This window comes from Eptatretus burgeri, chromosome 5, assembly GCF_056783735.1.
Source record: "Eptatretus burgeri isolate ZD-2024b chromosome 5, Ebu_testis_v1, whole genome shotgun sequence".
Taxonomy (NCBI): domain Eukaryota; kingdom Metazoa; phylum Chordata; class Myxini; order Myxiniformes; family Myxinidae; genus Eptatretus; species Eptatretus burgeri.
Genome location: NC_140965.1, coordinates 36419875 through 36437729, shown reverse-complemented (window position 1 = coordinate 36437729; position 17855 = coordinate 36419875). Strand labels below are relative to the sequence as shown.

General features: G+C 44.1%; 1 protein-coding gene across 3 annotated transcripts in view; it reads left to right on the top strand.

Moving 5' to 3' along the window:
• LOC147026234 (uncharacterized) overlaps positions 1-16681 on the top strand; it is a 45785-nt gene extending 29104 nt beyond the window's left edge. For all 3 annotated transcript variants that reach the window (XM_085881448.1, XM_085881445.1, XM_085881446.1), the window contains 7 exons: positions 3004-3185; positions 4852-5008; positions 5231-5314; positions 8040-8156; positions 8296-8331; positions 14159-14359; positions 14481-16681. In XM_085881448.1, the coding sequence (XP_085737574.1) occupies positions 3004-3185; positions 4852-5008; positions 5231-5314; positions 8040-8156; positions 8296-8331; positions 14159-14359; positions 14481-14611 (908 nt within the window). In that variant the 3' untranslated portion in view covers positions 14612-16681. The remainder of the gene's footprint in view (positions 1-3003; positions 3186-4851; positions 5009-5230; positions 5315-8039; positions 8157-8295; positions 8332-14158; positions 14360-14480) is intronic.
• Positions 16682-17855: the final 1174 nt, after the last annotated feature.

Here is a 17855-nt window from a genome sequence, read left to right as displayed (position 1 = left end):
GATGCCACGATTCTAGTGTGGTCTGTCGCACTGACAGGTCAAAAAAGGTCACTAATCTTAATCCCCCAAATCTAATGTTAATCGTGAATCGCCCCCACCCCCCCAGCACCCCCCATAGGATCCACCCTTGCCCATCCCACTGCTTGCACTCACTATCCCCTCCCCACTGCCTACACTCACCACCACCTCGCCACTGCCTGCACTTGCTACCCTCTGGCCACTGCCTGCACTCACTACAGTGTCGCCGCTGCCTCCACTCGCTACCACCTCGCCACTGCCTGCACTCGCTACCCCCTCGCCGTTGCCTGCACTCGCTACCCCCTCGCCACTGCCTGCACTCACTACCCCCTCACCACTGCCGACACTCGCTACACCATCGCCACTGCCTACACTCGCTTCCCCCTCGCCACTGCCTGCACTTGCTACCCCCTCGCCACTGCCTGCACTCACTACCCCTCGGCACTACCTGCACTCACTACCCCCTTTCCATTGCCTGTACTCGCTCCTCACTTGCCACTGCCTGCACTCTCCACCCCCTCGCCACTGCCTGCACTCACTTTCCCCTCGCCACTGCCTGCACTCACAACCCGCTCATTGCTGCTTGCACTTTCCTACCCCCTTGCCACAGCCTACACTCGCTGCCTCCTCACCACTGCCTGCACTCGCTACCCCCTCGCCATGGCCTGCACTCACTACCTCTTCGCCACTGCCTGCACTCGTTATCCCCTTGCCACAGCCTGCACTCACTACCTCTTCGCCACTGCCTGCACTCGCTATCCCCTTGCCACAGCCTACACTCGCTGCCCCCTCGCCACTGCCTGCACTCGCTGCCCCCTCACCACTGCCTGCTCTCGCTACCCCCTCGCCACTGCCTGCACTCACCAACCCCTTGCTACTGCCTGCACTTAATACCCCCTAATCACTGCCTGCACTCTCCACTCCCTTGCCACTGCCAACACTCGATTTCCCCTCGCTGCTGCCTGCACTCGCTATCCCCTCAACACTGCCTGCACTCTCCACTCCCTTGCCACTGCCAACACTCTATTTCCCCTCGCTGCTGCGTGCACTCAATACCCCTCGTTGCTGCCTGCACTCGCTACCTCCTTGCCACAGCCTACACTCACTACGCCCTTGCCACAGCCTCCACTTGCTTCTCCCTCACCACTGCCTGCACTCGCTACCCCCTCGTCACTGCCTCGTCACTACCCCCTAGCCACTGCCTGCACTTGCTACCCCCTTGCCGCTGCATGCACTCGCTACCTCCTCACCGCTGCCTGCACTCGCTACCCCCTTGCCTGCCACTGCCTACACTCGCTTCCCCGTCGCCACTGCCTGCTCTCGCTACCCCCTTGCCTGCCACTGCCTACACTCGCTTCCCCGTCGCCACTGCCTGCACTCGCTACACCCTCGCTGCTGCCTGCACTTGCTACCACCTCGCCACTGCCTGCTCTCGCTACCCCCTCGCCACTGCCTGCACTCGCTACCCCTCGCCACTGCCTGCACTCGCTACCCCCTCACCACTCCCTACACTCACTTCCCCCTCGCCACTGTCTGCACTCGCGACCCCTCACCACTGCCTGCACTTGCGACCCCCTTGCCACTGCCTGCACTCGCCACCCCCTTGCCACTGCCTACACTCTCTACCCCCTCGCCACTGCCTGCACTCACTTTCCCCTCGCCACTGCCTGCACTTGCTACCCCCTAATTGCTGCCTGCACTTTCCTACCCCCTTGCCACAGCCTACACTCGCTGCCCCCTCACCACTGCCTGCACTCGCTTCCCCCTTGCCACTGCCTGCACTCACTACCCCCCTGCCACAGCCTACACTTGCTGCCCCCTCACCACTGCCTGCACTCGCTACCCCCTTGCCACTGCCCGCACTCACCAACCTCTCGCCACTGCCTGCACTTAATACCCCCTCATCACTGCCTGCACTCTCTACTCCCTTGCCAGTGCCAACACTCGCTTCCCACTTGCTGTTGCCTGCACTCACTACCCCCTCAACACTGCCTGCACTCACCACTCCTTCGCTGCTGCCTGCACTCACTACCCCTCGTCACACCTTTGCAACTGCCTTTACTCGCTCCACCCACACCAATGCCAATCTCCTCTGCAGACTCACTCAACAAACGTATCCAACATTTGTCAACAAATTATTCATACTCTGATACTTGCTGTAATGTAACTATCTATTCTTTAATCCATGCAATAACTGCCTTAATTTGAGCTATTTCCTCACACTTCCTTCAACCTCATCAAACCATATTTCCCTTGTTCCAAGTACACCGTACCCCTCGCGATCTACTTTCACTTCATTGAAGTGAAACCTTCAGATTGAAACTCCTGACAATGGTATAGAATTTTTTACTTCTCCTTTCATGAGTACGATGTAATTTAGGGCAGGAATTTGGAATTTCGGCATGATGCCAATGATCGCTCGCCTACTCTTTACAAATGACACGATCGCATCTTTGACGTCCACCATAGAATGCTAAAAGATGGGACAGTAGTTTATTGTCCATCCTAGGGATGGCACACACATTTATGAATCACCCTACCCTACTTGTGAACTACCGGGTGATAGTTTATAGCTGGGTCGGGATTCAAACCCAGACTAGACAGCTTAGAGACGAGTGTGTATACCTCTCGGCCATCCTGCCAGCTCTAAATAAATAAGACTTTTCTGAGAAGAGTGAAGGGTCCTTGTCATCAATGAATGGGTCCTATTTGGCATCCCGTCCGTCATGTCACATTTGGTAAATTGGAAATTCGAATACAACCCGTGACCTCTTGGAAGGATCTCATGTAGCCAACAATACAATTCCCTCGTTAGAATTAGGTGAGCAGAGTCGTTTGCCAAAAATAATATTTTGTAACAATAAGAAGATATGTTATCAATGAAAAGCGATCATGCAGAGTTCATACCAAAACGCTTTGTTACGCTAACGACAGCACTGATGTGAACGCACAACTCACCATCTTCACCGCTCTGGGTCTGTGCAGAAACGTTCACGGACAGATTCACCAGTCATGATCTCCCAGTGAGTATGGCAGGAGAGCTGGAGGCGCTGCGAGCCCAAGTGACAGCACAGTCTGGCAATTTGGAGGAATTGCGTGCGTCAGTGTTGAGGCTACAGATGATGGCATCAGGAAACATTTCGCTTGTACCACAGGAAAGGCCGCAGGTAGGGCCTGGGGCTGCACCCAAGAGAGCTTCTGCTTTTGTTGGGTTGTTTGTGGGTGGTGATTGTGGAAAAGGTTCGAGTCAGAACATATGTGACATTTCCATTTGCTGTGTGTGCTCATGCGTGCTATGCCTGAAAGTATAAGTGTAGCTTCGAATGCCTTTGGGGTTTGGTATGCTTTGATTTGGGCCATGTTTAGAATGGGAACAGAAAATCACATTTTGTTTGTTACTTTAAAAACACAGGACATTCCTTATGTCAGAATGCCAAATGTCTTTTCTGTAGAGGCTGGGACAGGTTTATGGAGAAGCAGAAACATGCTTTCAACTCTTGATGCTTATGTCATGGCAAATGCATTGACGATACAGATGTGCATCCTTTCTTATCAGCGTTTGATTATCATGATGTTGAAGACATGGTCGAGTTCGAGTTCAGAGGTTGTGCTCTCATCTACAAGTTGATTACTTGGTATACTTGGTGTTGGTCAACTCTGAATCTTCCATCACTCCACTCGTTCCTCCGTCTTCTCCCAACTCACCCAGGTCGAACAAGTTCTTCCAGAATCACATACCTGATCACCCTCTCCATGTAATTCCATGTTCAATGTTCGCCAACCCAATATTCTGTCATTTGTAGAACAGGCTTCCTGTATGTGTTGTCCCACACCCCTGAAGTCCTTCAAGAATGGTGTCCATTGTCACCTCATGCTTTCCCCCAGCCCCTTCAATCCCTTGCCAGTGTGTGAAACTGTTGCCCTCTGTCATTTAGCTCCTCCTGGAGCCTAGATTTCTGTATACAAAAAAGTTGAGTCATAAATATAATTTTCCTTCCTTGCAGTCAAAATACCAAGTCCTTCAAGTCGTGGTCAAAGATGCATGACGATATTGCTGTGATCGCTTCTGTTCATCAGCAACTGTGATAATTTAAGAGGCAAATAACCACATCAATCTTTCTTCATCGACCCCACTCCGATTGCAGAAGAGGGCATAAAATATCACAAAAATGAATTAATTCCTTCTTTCATTCTGGACCAAATGACACCCTCATATTAAAGACCAGGCATCGGATCTGTGAGTCACGGACTGGTTTAGAACGATGTCTTTATTCCCAGAATTCTGCTCAACTGGTCACATCTTCAGGAGGAGAGAATGACAACAGTGTGACCACAATAGAGTTCTCCCATTTTTTTTTTCATTAAGTTAATTAAGGTAGCTGCTCGTATTCCATAAGGATGCTTGGATTACCATGAGGGTGCTTTTCAAAGCAATCGGCCATTGTTTTCTGGTGGCATTCCAAATTTCTGCCTCCGGACTCCATTACTATAGTCTTTGGTCACGAGTCTTTAATGTTCATTTTGTTATGGCATCTGTAATACAGCACTGAGAGTTACTGCAGCTGGCAAATTAAGTCAATTAAGTGCTTTATTGATAGCTAGGAGTACCCGTCTTGTGGAAAGATGGTCACTCAGCATTTTGTCACTGAGTATAGCAAACACGTACAATGTCGAAAGTGTCATGGACAATCGTGCAATGAGTAAATACTTTGTATTCATTCAATCAAAGCAACACTATAATTCAGCAGTGATCCTAATTCAGTGTGGAAGTGACAGTGGACAAGTGGGTTCCATGATTGTTGAAGTCTCTGATGGTTACTGTGTTGCGCGCAGGGTACCGGTACGTCGGTAAGCGCAGAGCTTGCTGCGCTGTCCGCGCGTGTTACCCGGCTTGATGGACAGTTGGCCGAGCAGAATAATCTGTGTGCCGAGCTGCAAAATGCTACGGAAAAGATTCGAGTCTGGAACCGGAATCCAGGGACGGTTCCAGGTGAGTTTGGGGAAGCGAATTCCGCATGCAGTGCCCATTGCAGTGTTTTGACCTTCATCTTTTCTCTGAAAGATCAGAGAAACGATGAAGGTTGATGTTTCACTCTCCTCATCACCAGATGCTCCACTCACCATGGTTTGAGGAGTTGTGAGCAGGCAATTGAAATAAATCAATGACATAACTGCAGACCTCTGACACTGGAATTTTTATGTTCCCTGACAGTGCAGGTTCGAGGACCACCTGGTCCCAAAGGGGATACTGGGGACCATGGGCCAGCCGGTAATGATGGTCAGCGTGGATTGCCAGGTAAGTCGTGTCAAGCCAAATCGCAGTTTAAATGAGATAATTGTTTCTTCAATTAAACAGAAGCACACCGTGAGAGCTCCAACAGGCTGGTGCAGAGGTAGCACACTTACATTTGAACTGTTTATATTCTGTGTTTAATTCTCAGACCAACTACACACAACTATTGGATTGGTGTTGCGCCGCAGGGTCTTACATCACGAAGTGCACCTTCCCCTCGGATGGACGTTAAGCTGGTTTTCCTGTCTGCTAGCATGAGCTGGTGGATGTTAAAGTTTCCATGGTTTATTAGCCCCCGTTGGACTTAGTCCGAAAGGGAGGCTTATGGATTTGTTCTCGATTTTCGTGTCCATGTGTGTGTGCGTGTGTGTGTGTGTGTGCGTACATGCGTACATGCGTATGTGCATCCGCAACTCTATCTCGGACATGTCGGGACGAATTTTATTCCTACTTGGCTTAAAGACAACGCATGATGGTATACATAAGCACGTCTATTTTTTTCAAGATCGGATCCAAGATGGCCGACTGGCAGCCATTTTAGTTGTAAAAAATAACCCAGTGTCAAACGCGTCCTCAACCATTTCTCGGACAAGCATTTACTGATGTTGTTCAAATTTGGCACTCCGATAAATAATGATGGCTTACATAAGCAAGCATTTTTTTCGAGATCAGATCCAGGACGGCCGACTGGCAGCCATTTTACTTGTAAAAAAAAACCCGATGTTGAACATGTCCTCAACCATTTCTCAGAAATGCATTTACCGATGTTGTTCAAATTTGGCACACAGATAAAAAAAATTATGGCTTACATAAGCACGTCATTGTTTTTAGAGATCAAATCCAAGATGGTAGACTGGCGGCCATTTTAGTTGTGAAAAAAGAACCCTGATTTTGAACACGTCCTCAACCATTTCTCAGAAATGCATTTACCGATGTTGTTCAAATTTGGCACACAGATAAAAAAAAATGATGGCTTACATAAGCACGTCATTGTTTTTTGAGATCATATCCAAGATGGTAGACTGGCGGCCATTTTAGTTGTTAAAAAATAACCCTGATTTTGAACACGTCCTCAACCATTTCTCAAACATGCATTTATCGGTGTTGTTTAAACTTGGCATACATATAACGAATGATTGCTTACGTATGCATGTCATTGCTTTTCGAGATCAGATCAAAGATGGCCGACTGGCGTCCATTTTGTTACTTAAACATGTCCCCAACCATTTCTCTGACATGCATGGTCCGATTTTGTTACTTAAACATGTCCTCAACCATTTCTCAGAAATGCATTGACCGATGTTGTTCAAATTTGGCACACAGATAAAAAAAAATGATGGCTTACATAAGCACGTCATTGTTTTTTGAGATCAAATCCAAGATGGTAGACTGGCGGCCATTTTAGTTGTTAAAAAATAACCCTGATTTTGAACACGTCCTCAACCATTTCTCAAACATGCATTTATCGGTGTTGTTTAAACTTGGCATACATATAACGAATGATTGCTTACGTATGCATGTCATTGCTTTTCGAGATCAGATCCAAGATGGCCGACTGGCGTCCATTTTGTTACTTAAACATGTCCCCAACCATTTCTCTGACATGCATGGTCGGTTTTGTTCAAACTTGGCAAAAGCACAGTGCACAATGGCATGTACTTGCCTCTGATTTTATTTTGTGATCTGATCAAAGACGGCGGACTGGTAGACTGACAGCCACGTTAGTTGTAAAAAAAAAAACGGATATTGAGCACATCCTCAACCATTTCTCAGACATGCATTTACCAATGTTGTTCAGACTTGGCACACATTATAAATGAGGGATTACATGAGCACATCATTTTTTTCGACATCCGATCCAATATGGCTGATTGGTGGCCATTTTAGTTGTTTAAAAATATCCCTGATTTTGAACACGTCCTCAGCCATTTCTCGGGCGAGCATTTACCAATGTTGTTCAAACTTGGCACACAGATAATGAATGATGGCTTACATTAGCTCATCAATTTTTTTTCGAGATCAGATCCAAGGTGGCTGTCTGGCAGTCATTTTAGTTGTAAAAAACACCCTGATGTTGAACACATCCTCAACCATTTCTCAAACCTGCATTTACTGATGTTGTTCAAACTTGGCACACAGATAAAGAATGATGGCTTACATGTGCACGTCTTTTTTCAAGATCAGGTCCACGATGGCTGACTCGAGGCCATTTTGGTTGTGAAGAACCTGATGTTGATATGGGCTTGCCCATTAATTCCATACAGCAAAATTGCTAAAACAACGGGTGCTATGATATTTTATGTATTTTTTTATTTGTTTTGCAAAGAGTTGGCAAGTTATCAACAGCACCCTGAACAATTTAGATATTCCTGCCTGGACTAGAGGTAGCAATTAATTGATGTGGTCTTATTTGGATATGAAGGACAAGCAAAACATAACCACACATGATTATCTGTATTAAAGTCAAAAAGGACAATGTTCTCAGAAATGCTACTTTTGAAATCCCAATGTGGAGTTATGTACTTTTTCTGTGGCCATTTTTCAACTGGGACTGTTCATATCTCAACTGTATGCTTTCTTTTCAAACCATTGTTGATATCATGATTTGATTATCAGATAGACATATCAAGGGTTAATTGTCAGCTGTGGAAATGTTCAACTCATTTTGCCGAGTGGTTCCCCTCTTATTAGGTGTGCTTTTATTTCATCCCCTCATCCGATTCATCAGGTCCAGTGGGGCCCAGGGGAATGAAGGGAAATCTGGGACCAAGGGGAGATATGGGGAGACTTGGATACAATGGCATCAGAGGACCAATGGGGTACCCTGGAGCAGATGGAGATCCAGGTAGATTTCCATAAATCACAAAAATTGATTTAACTCCCGTTAAACAAAAAATGGATTTGTGCTTTTTGAGATAATTTTCTAATAATGACAAAGCGTTTCGACAGTACAATGTCATACAATGAAATGTTGACCCCATCAGGTCCACGAGGGGAGAAAGGAGAAAAGGGACAGGCAGGTAAGGTCATTCGTTTATTATTTCAATCCGTGCATGAATGACATTGAGATGACTGAAAGCTTGCAAAATAATTTTGCAAATTGAAACCTAATTAGAAAATTTTTATTCACTTGTGTATTCCATAATCATATATTCCTTGCCAGTGTATCTGTCTGTCTTTCTGTCAACGTCGTCGAGTGTCAGAAGTGTGGCCTACCGCATGCCCACATATTACTATGGTCCGTGTGCCACTTTAAATCATCACTCGATTTGTGTGAAAGGTGGATTGTGGAGTAAAGACTTTCAAAATCGTATGCTGCAGTGACAGTTGCGAGTGTCGAGGGGTATGGCCTTTACCTGCCTCTCCCGAATGGACCCACCATAACCGTAAATGGGATCGATGTTGATTGCCTATACAGTATGTGGTACCGTTCAACAGATCTATAGTAATAAACGTGAGTGTCTGTATCAATCAGTCAGTGTGTCTCTTCCATAACTCCAAAACCATGAAACATATCAGTCTGAAACGTATCAAGCATACTCGGGGAACTCCAAGGGTGTGCAGGAGTGAAAATTGGGTGTTTTGGATAATTTAAACACCCCTTTTGAAAACAATTAATGTCCCTTTTCAATTATATCCTTTATCAGACACATCCTCAGCCACCTCGCTCTTGATGGGGTCTTACGGCGCATCCTAGGTTACATCACTGGGGTCTTAATTCACCATTTTGTTTGGCCTGCTCAAAAATACCTGGAATTGTTACACCCGACAACAGTTTATTAACGATAAAGTGCTCAAAGTGTTTTTTTCCCCCCACTTTCCTCACTGAAATCATTGAATGCCTAGTCTCCATAGCTACAAATCACTGTATACATCACTTCTTAAGTGCTATAATTTTCAAATTAGGAGCTTGGAGTGATTTCATGCATTATATGATGTGATTTTTCCACGATCTACTCTCATGGACTAATTCAAGTATATCATCGAAATATTATTTTAGTTTGAAGAATCGGCATTACCAGTCAGCTTGTTATCACTTGGCAATCCAGCCATTCCTTATCAATCATGTAATTGGAGTGCTTGCTTGAGTGCTTAAGCCACTTGCCGAGCATCTTACATTATATAGCGGTACAGTTCGTGTCCCAATCGGGATGCACAGTCGGCAGTTGCAACAAGGTAGAGGTAGAGGTAGGTGAGATGGCACACACAGATGTGGTACATATGGGTATATTTACCTTCGCAAACTTTGTTGCGAAGGTTATGTTTTGATCGCTGTGTATTTATTTATTTATTTATTTATTTGTGAATATGTGTGTTTGTTTGTTTGTTTGTTATTCGCATAACTCCAAAAGTATTGAACTGAATCGCAGCAAATTTGATGGGATGATTGGTCATTATCCGAGGACCATTTGATTAGATTTTGGGAGCGATCGGGTCAAAGGTCAAGGTCATGAAAAGGTCAAAATCGACTTTTTACCATAGCGCGGTTAATTTGTATCCAATTTGCATGCAACTAATGCCAAAATGTTCAGAATTCAATGCCCCATCTTGTGATATGTGACATGACACAATGACGTAATAACCCTTATTAGCGGTTGGGAGTCAAAGGTCAGGGGGGTCACGACATTGCAAAATGTGCGGTTTTAGTCATAACACGGTCAATTCTTATCTGATTTGCATGAAACCAACACCAAAATGTTGACTGTTCTGTTCCCCACACTCTAATACCAATTACAAAATTAAGAGTACAAAGGTCAAGATCGAGGTCATGAAAAGGTCAAAATCGTCATTTTGCCATAGTGCGGTCGATTTTTATCCAATTTGCATGCAACCAATGCCAAAATGTTGTGAATTCAATGCCCAATCTTGTGATATACGATATGACACAGGAAATTTCATATTTTTAAGCCATCATAACACATAGGAGATGGCAGATGTGGTATGGGATTAAATACCCTCACAATCAACCGTTTCTGGAGGAGGGGGGGGGGCAAAATGTAGCGTTGGCGAAGGTATGCGCTCCACTGAGTGCCCGTTCTAGTTGGATCTGTAAAGGGACTGTGTGTGTGTGTGTGTGTGTGTGTGTGTGTGTGTGTGTGTGTGTGTGTGTGTGTGTGTGTGTGTGTGTGTGTGTGTGTGTGTGTGTGTGTGTGTGTGTGTGTGTGTGTGTGTGTGTGTGTGCCAGCATGCTTGGTTACGGGTGTCTTGGTGGAAAAGTTTCACTCTACACCTTGTGGTGGAGGTTTTAGCTTTTAACCTCAGCAGCAGTCAAGTGATCACATTTTCCTTTGTCCTCGTGACTGTTTCTATAGCAATTGGTTATTTTATATGAACCGGGTGTACTTTGGAAAGGTTATATGATTTCTCTTTGTGAGTTTTAAAGCAAAAGATATTTGATAACACCAGATTTCAGAGCTAACTGCCATATTAACATGTTTTCTAAATTGCAGACGCAAATTTTTTTTCACCCGTCACACGACAACTGGCAGCGCATCACTTTGAAACGTCGATAATGCAACATTGTTTTTATAATTACCTTTTTGAAATTCTCCCAAAACAAGGGTGAAAGCTCCCCAAGGCGTTTGGGTTGTATACCGTACGTACTGCAGTCGGTAATCACACTGACTCTAACCTGCCGATTCCCGAAAAATTGCCAATATCGACCAAGCACTAATATATATCGTGTGTGTGTGTGTGTGTGTGTGTGTGTGTTGTTCATCAAGCATAACACATTCTATTTTATCTGCTAACTCCCATCCTCTCTCTCTCTCTCTCTCTCTCTCTCTCTCTCTCTCTCTCTCTCTCTCTCTCTCTCTCTCTCTCTCTCTCTGTCTCTGTCTCTGTCTCTGTCTCTGTCTCTGTCTCTGTCTCTGTCTCTGTCTCTCTCTGTCTCATCCTTGCTCCAGCCCCTCCTAATACAATGCGACACCCTCCTCCCACATTTCTCTCTCTCCCTCACCCCCCCCCCTTTTCTCTCTCTCCCCTACCCCCTCACAGTGTTTGTCTCCAGACGTGTTCAGATGGTATTTATCTCCGGACGCATCCTGGCAATGTGTATGTCCAGGCGGGACAATGTGTCCGTGCAGTGTTTGTCTCTGGATGGTATTCGTCTCCAGGCATGTCAAGGCAGTAGGCAGTATTTGTCTCCGTACATGTCTAGTCAGTGTTTATGTCCAGAAGGGAGTTTGTCTCCAGATGTGTCCAGTTGGTGTTTATGTCTGGACGGGAGTTTGACTTCAGGCGATGTTTGTCTCCAGATGGCTTGGCTCCAGATGCGTCCAGGCGGTGTCTTTCAGATGCGTCCGGGCAGTGTCTTTCTCCAGATGTGTCCGGGCAGTGTTTTTCTCCAGACTGTGTTTATCACCGGACATGTCCTGGTGGTGTTTGTTTCCAGATGTTGTTTATCTCCGGAAGTGTCTGGTAGTGTTTATTTGCAGACTATGTTTATCTCTGGACATGTCCAGTCAGTGTTTATGTCCAGAAGGGAGTTTGTCTCCAGACGTGTCCAGCTGGTGTTTATGTCTGGACGGGAGTTTGACTTCAGGCAATGTTTGTCTCCAGATGGCTTGGCTCCAGATGCGTCCAGGCGGTGTCTTTCAGATGCGTCCGGGCAGTGTCTTTCTCCAGATGTGTCCGGGCAGTGTTTTTCTCCAGACTGTGTTTATCACCGGACATGTCCTGGTGGTGTTTGTTTCCAGATGTTGTTTATTTCCGGAAGTGTCTGGTAGTGTTTATTTGCAGACTGTGTTTATCTCTGGACATGTCTGGGCAGTGTTTGTCTCCCGGCTGTATTTGTAGTATGACGGTAGAAAATGTATTTCAGCCCTTATTTTGTTTCCAACTTCATTGTTAACCTCCGCCATCTTTGAAGATGGATGGAGGTTACTGTTTTCACCCCTTTCTGTTTGTTTGTTTGTTTGTTTGTTTGTGAACAGTATTACGGAAAAACTCCTCGACGGATTTCGACGAAACTTGGTGGGGGGGGGGTTAGGTATGGTCGAAGGATCATGCCATTAAATTTTGGACTTGGTCCCCCCCCCCCAAAAAAAAATTGTTAGAGAATTTTTTTTTTTGCATTTCTGCATGTTTTAAGTGATTTCCAACCCCCCCCCCAAAAAAAATTGTTACGCCCCCAAAAAAATAGAGAATTTTTTTGCATTTCTACATGTTTTAAGTGATTTCCAACCCCCTCCCCCAAAAAATTGAGAAAAAAATGTTTTTTTTTTCATTTCTACATGTTTTAAATGATTTCCAACCCCCCCAAAAAAAAATAATTGTTAGAGAAAAAAAAAATTTTGCAACTTTTTTTTCAACAAAATTTTGATTTCTTTTTTTTGCATTTCTACATGTTTTAAGTGATTTCCAACCCCCCCTCCCCCCAAAAAAAAATGTTGGAGAAAAGAACTATAACTGTCAGCACTGTTGACACATTTAATGAATAAGATATAAGGTTCACTTGAGTGACCCAGCAGTATTGGTGGCGGAGGGTTTGCACTGTCCCGAGTGCTCCCCCTCTAGTTATTCCATGCAGAATCATTTTGATGGTTTCGGCAAGCTCTGTGGATATCGAATGCTTTCATCTCCGTCTACTCCTACTGTACTGTCCTGGTAAAGCATCAATATTTCAGAATCTTAGATGGAACAGCTTGCAAAACATACAAGGATGCAGCCAGGAAGTTAAATCTCACAGAAGACGATACAGAATGGGACAGGTCCTTAGCTGATGCAGTTATCTTTGCCATACTACAACAACTGAGATCCATCTTTGCAACGCTATGCATATTCTGCATGTCAGCAGATACGTCGGTGCTGTGGGAAAAATATAAAAAAGATCTTTGCGAAGATTTTGTGCACAACGGCCATTTCTTGGAACAGAGTATTTACATGGCATTGTGAGAAATACTATGTAAATACTCAGACCTTGGAAGTATTTCAGTTACCAAAACCACCAGCCACCGCTGACAATCATCCGAGTGATGATTATTATCAGTGTCCAAGGATGGACATTAAAAAGGTGAAAAAATGTACAGACAACTACTAAATGGTGACCAAAGCCAAATTATGGATGATGTTCTGGTGGCCGTTCAGCATGGGGACCAGTACATAAGCCGTCAGTTGTTTTTTTGGCGATGGACCGAGCTGAAGTGGAAAGACCTTTGTCTACAATACACTTCTGCACATCTTGCAAGGCCAGTGCCTTTTAGTTCTTCCGGTTGCTTACTCGGGCATTGCAGCAACATTGCTAGCAGGGGCTCAGACATCACACTGTAGATTTAAATTGCCAGTGCCCATTTTGGAAAACTCCACGTGCAGCATCTCACGTATGAGTAAAGATGCAGGTGTTTTAAAGAAGGCCAACCTATTAATTTGGGATGAAGCACCTATGGCTCAAACATATGCTTTAGTGGCTGTTAATTGATGTCTCTGGGATGTAACCAGTAATAGCATACCTTTTGGTGGAAAGGACTTACTTCTTGGTTGGGATTTCAGGCAGGTTTTGCCTGCCGTACCAAGTGTTGCACCAACAGCAATCATTGCCGCATTCATCAAACTGACAATACAATTATATGACAAGGTAATTGTTCTGAGATTGGCTAAATTTTCAGAATCTTCGAATATAAATCCTTCACATTGTTGCCTTCAGCCAGATTTTAACGCACTACCTCTGTGCTTCCAGTCCAGTGTCCAGTGTCCTCAACACATAGACCACCACGATCACAAACATATGTGGGTACAAAACATGGGGTTTCCAGAAATTTTTGGTGATACTGGACACCAAAAAAAAACATAACATTCACGGGATGTCATAACCATTAATTATCCTGTTTCTATGTCCACCACCATCAGCCTTCTCAGCTTCTTCAATGGCATCACTGATCCGTCTAGCTGGAAGTCCAAGGACTAATGAGGGGAGGCTGGAGATTTCTCACAATGGAGAGTGGGGCACAGTCTGTGGCGTTGAGTGGGATGAACTGGATGCTGGTGTTGTATGTCGCATGCTCGGATACGGCTCTGGCATTCCGGTATACGGAGCCTACTACGGCCAAGGTTTGCATGTTTGGAGTTTTTTTCTGAAGTGGACACAAAATATTACATAGTTTACAAAATATCTTGGAGAAACGCTGAAGTTTTCAGATGTCCTCATAAATGAAAATGCATTGCATTGCAGGAGATGGGAAGATCCTGATGACTGGCGTTAAATGCAACGGCATGGAAAATAGTATCTTCAAGTGTGACTTCCCGGGATGGGGCATTCACGATTGCAACCACACTGAAGATGCTGGTGTTGACTGCGCCTAGAGAGATGATGGAACATGGCCTGATACGAAAGTTCCACATTCTTAAAAGTATTGATTTAATCTTACTTTCGTCTGCTTTATTTAGCAGTGCAGAGTTTGAGAATTAGCTGAAACTTAAGCAATCTTAAAAAAAAAAAAAAAAAAATTCAGATTGATTGAAGAGAAGGATGACAGCGAATGAGGAACTATCAGACACACTGGGGGAGCAGATGAAAATTGGGATGAACAAACAGGATCTTACAAAAAAAAAGAAAATCCTGCAAATAGGAGTAAGAAATGTGTTGCCATCTTGAAGCATTGAAGAGTACAACAGAATTGGAGTGACTAAAGGGTGACAATTCCAGAGAAAGATGAAAATGGAGGTCAAGGAGAGGAGGTTTGTCTCAAGCCTGGACAATTTACAAAGAGGAAATATTGGATGAAGATGCACATCCTGTTCGGGTTTCGGAGGGGTGGAGGGATCAATCGGGTGGAAGGAGAGCAAGGCAGGATAAGGGCGAGAAGAAGAATGATGTCACAAATTCATCTGTGATGAGATAGCAGAGGGACGTGCACCAAGGCCTCTTGACGAATGGATAATGGCAATCATGTTCAGGCAATGTTTAATCAAATGATACTGGTACTCTGGGGGAGGGGGGGGGGTTTGCCTAAAAACAGAGATAAACATATTTCATGGAAATATCAATAATTTCACGTACACGGAGTTAAATTTTTGAAAAGCATTCAAATGTTATAAGCTATATACATCACTGCCAGTAAAGCATAAAAAGTACATATTTTTAATCACTGTGTGAAGGTTAAGATCATGAGATAATAAAACCAACGTTATATTCAATACTTTGCTGCAACTATATTTTTGTCAAGGATGATCACAACAGAACAAAATAACTTATAAGGGTTGGTACTGAAGTAGTGTCTCTTATTTTTCAGTTTGTAACCAAAACATTGTCGGAAAGCGATGTGAGATCACAATGAAAGGTTTGTATCTCCTGGCCATTTTAAGTCGAACGGCACTGTGATCGGTCATGTGACATCACACCACGCTTTCAAAATGGCTGCCCCGCTTGATGTGCGTATGAAGCAGAGAATATTCATCGGCGTTTAAAGAATGTGTACGGCAACTCACCATTGAAGTGAGCACCGGAAGACGTTTTTTAAAATATTTTTTCGAATGTAAAGTGTTTCATGATCGAAGAAATTGATATCGCCAACAAGCTTTGAAGTGGTCGGCAGGCAACGGCAGTGACACCGGAAATAGCTTAATATTTCCTACAAATGTATGAATGAATATTCCTTGTAAGTGGTGTAATTATTTGGGCATCTTCTGTGAGTGTGGGATGTCGGCGGTTCAAACCCTGGCCGGGTCATACCAAAGACTTTAAAAATGGTACGTGCTGCTTTTCTTGCTTGACATTCACCATTTAAAAGGACAAGAGCATGGAAAGTCCCCTTCGGTTGGCCTCCATGGAGAGGAGAAAATTCCTCTTGAGGAAATGCCCTGCTGAATGCAACGAGAAAAGCGGTGCCGTTAGAGTGATGTTGCTGGTAGCCACAGTGCCCCAATAAGTGACAACACTTCCCCCATGCTCATTGGCTGTTTGTCTCATCTAACAGTGTGTGTGTGTGTGTGTGTGTGTGTGTGTGTGTGTGTGTGTGTGTGTGTGTGTGTGTGTGTGTGTGTGTGTGTGTGTGTGTGTGTGTGTGTGTGTGTGTCTATACTACGAGCCTTACAACATGTAAGAAAAAAATTGTAATGAAATTTAGTGAGAAATAAAATAAGAGGCATTACTTTTGTACCTACCCTTGGAGAATACTAAAGTGATTTACAGCTCCTGCACCACACCGTCTTGCCAGAGTTTCGACTGTGTAAATCCATCATGTAAATGCTGCACAACTACTTTTCATACATGTACGTGTACTTATGACTGTTGATTTATGATCAGGCACCCAACTTTCTACCTGGTATCTTCTTCGTTTTCTTCTTCAAAAAAAAATAATCGAGTGATCCTGCCACATGCCATCTTTTTATGTCAGCATCCGTTTTTCACCTGCAAATAAATGATCTTCTACATTTGCCTGAGCACTGACCTTTGACAAATAATGTGATGGAAAAAAAATCCAACCACATTCATCACTTTCAACTGTCCTGCAAGTGCATTCATTTGGTGTCTCTTTTAGTAAGTTTATTTTGACGAGTCGTTTGTTGTGTATTTGCATCGTTTCCAAAAATGATATCTATACCATTTCAGCTACATCATCGCCAGTTCCTGTGGTGCAGAGTCCTATTCGGCTTTAAGATGACTATAATAAGATCAAACAAATTTATTGGAATTCGATGAAGCAGTTTCTGATTGGGTGGATGGAGTATGGTACATCTAGAGTTTCAGAAGGCATTTGATAAGGTACCACACAGGAGGTTGTTCACTAAGGTGAAGGTTTGTGGTGTCACCTGGAGAGTAGCCTGAAAGTAACTTGATTGGAAACTGGATTAGTGATAGGAAGCAAAGAAAGACTGTGAGTGGGAGGATGTCCAACTGGGAGAATGTTACCAATGGGGTACATCAGCGATCGGTACCGTATCACCATAGGGGACTCCAGGTTTGCTCTCCGTCAGTCCATCCTGTGGTTTTTCAGACTTTCTTCCCATACCCTTCAACATATTCAACTGAAACTTGGTTCATGGCTTTAGTGTGATAAGCTACAGAACAAGTTTGAGTTTCATGTCATTTCATCAATTTTCTACAGAGTTATGTCCTTTTTAAACACATATTATACATGGGTCAGTGATCAGCTGCCCTGACAACACCCCCACTGCTTTACACCCATTGGATGGACAGCTGGCCTGACCTCACCCCAATAAAATCATGCACCGCCATTGCATGAAGCAGCACAAATCAGCCAGCTTGAGGCCTGGGTGTTAGTCCATGGCCAGTGCAATTGGAATGATACCAGGTATATAACAACGATGATATATATATATATATATATATATATATATATATATATATATATATATATATATATATATATATATATATATATATATATGTGTATACACACACATAAGCTCAACGGATGTTTTTGATTCATGTACTGACTGTATGAACATTGGGTTATTTTTAATCTATACTACAGGGTGCCCCACAGAAAACCAGGAAATTTGGTACAGTTTATTTAAAGCAAAACAAAAGCAAACTTAGATGTAGTGTAAAACAAAGATACACTTTATTTTCAAAAATTTATAT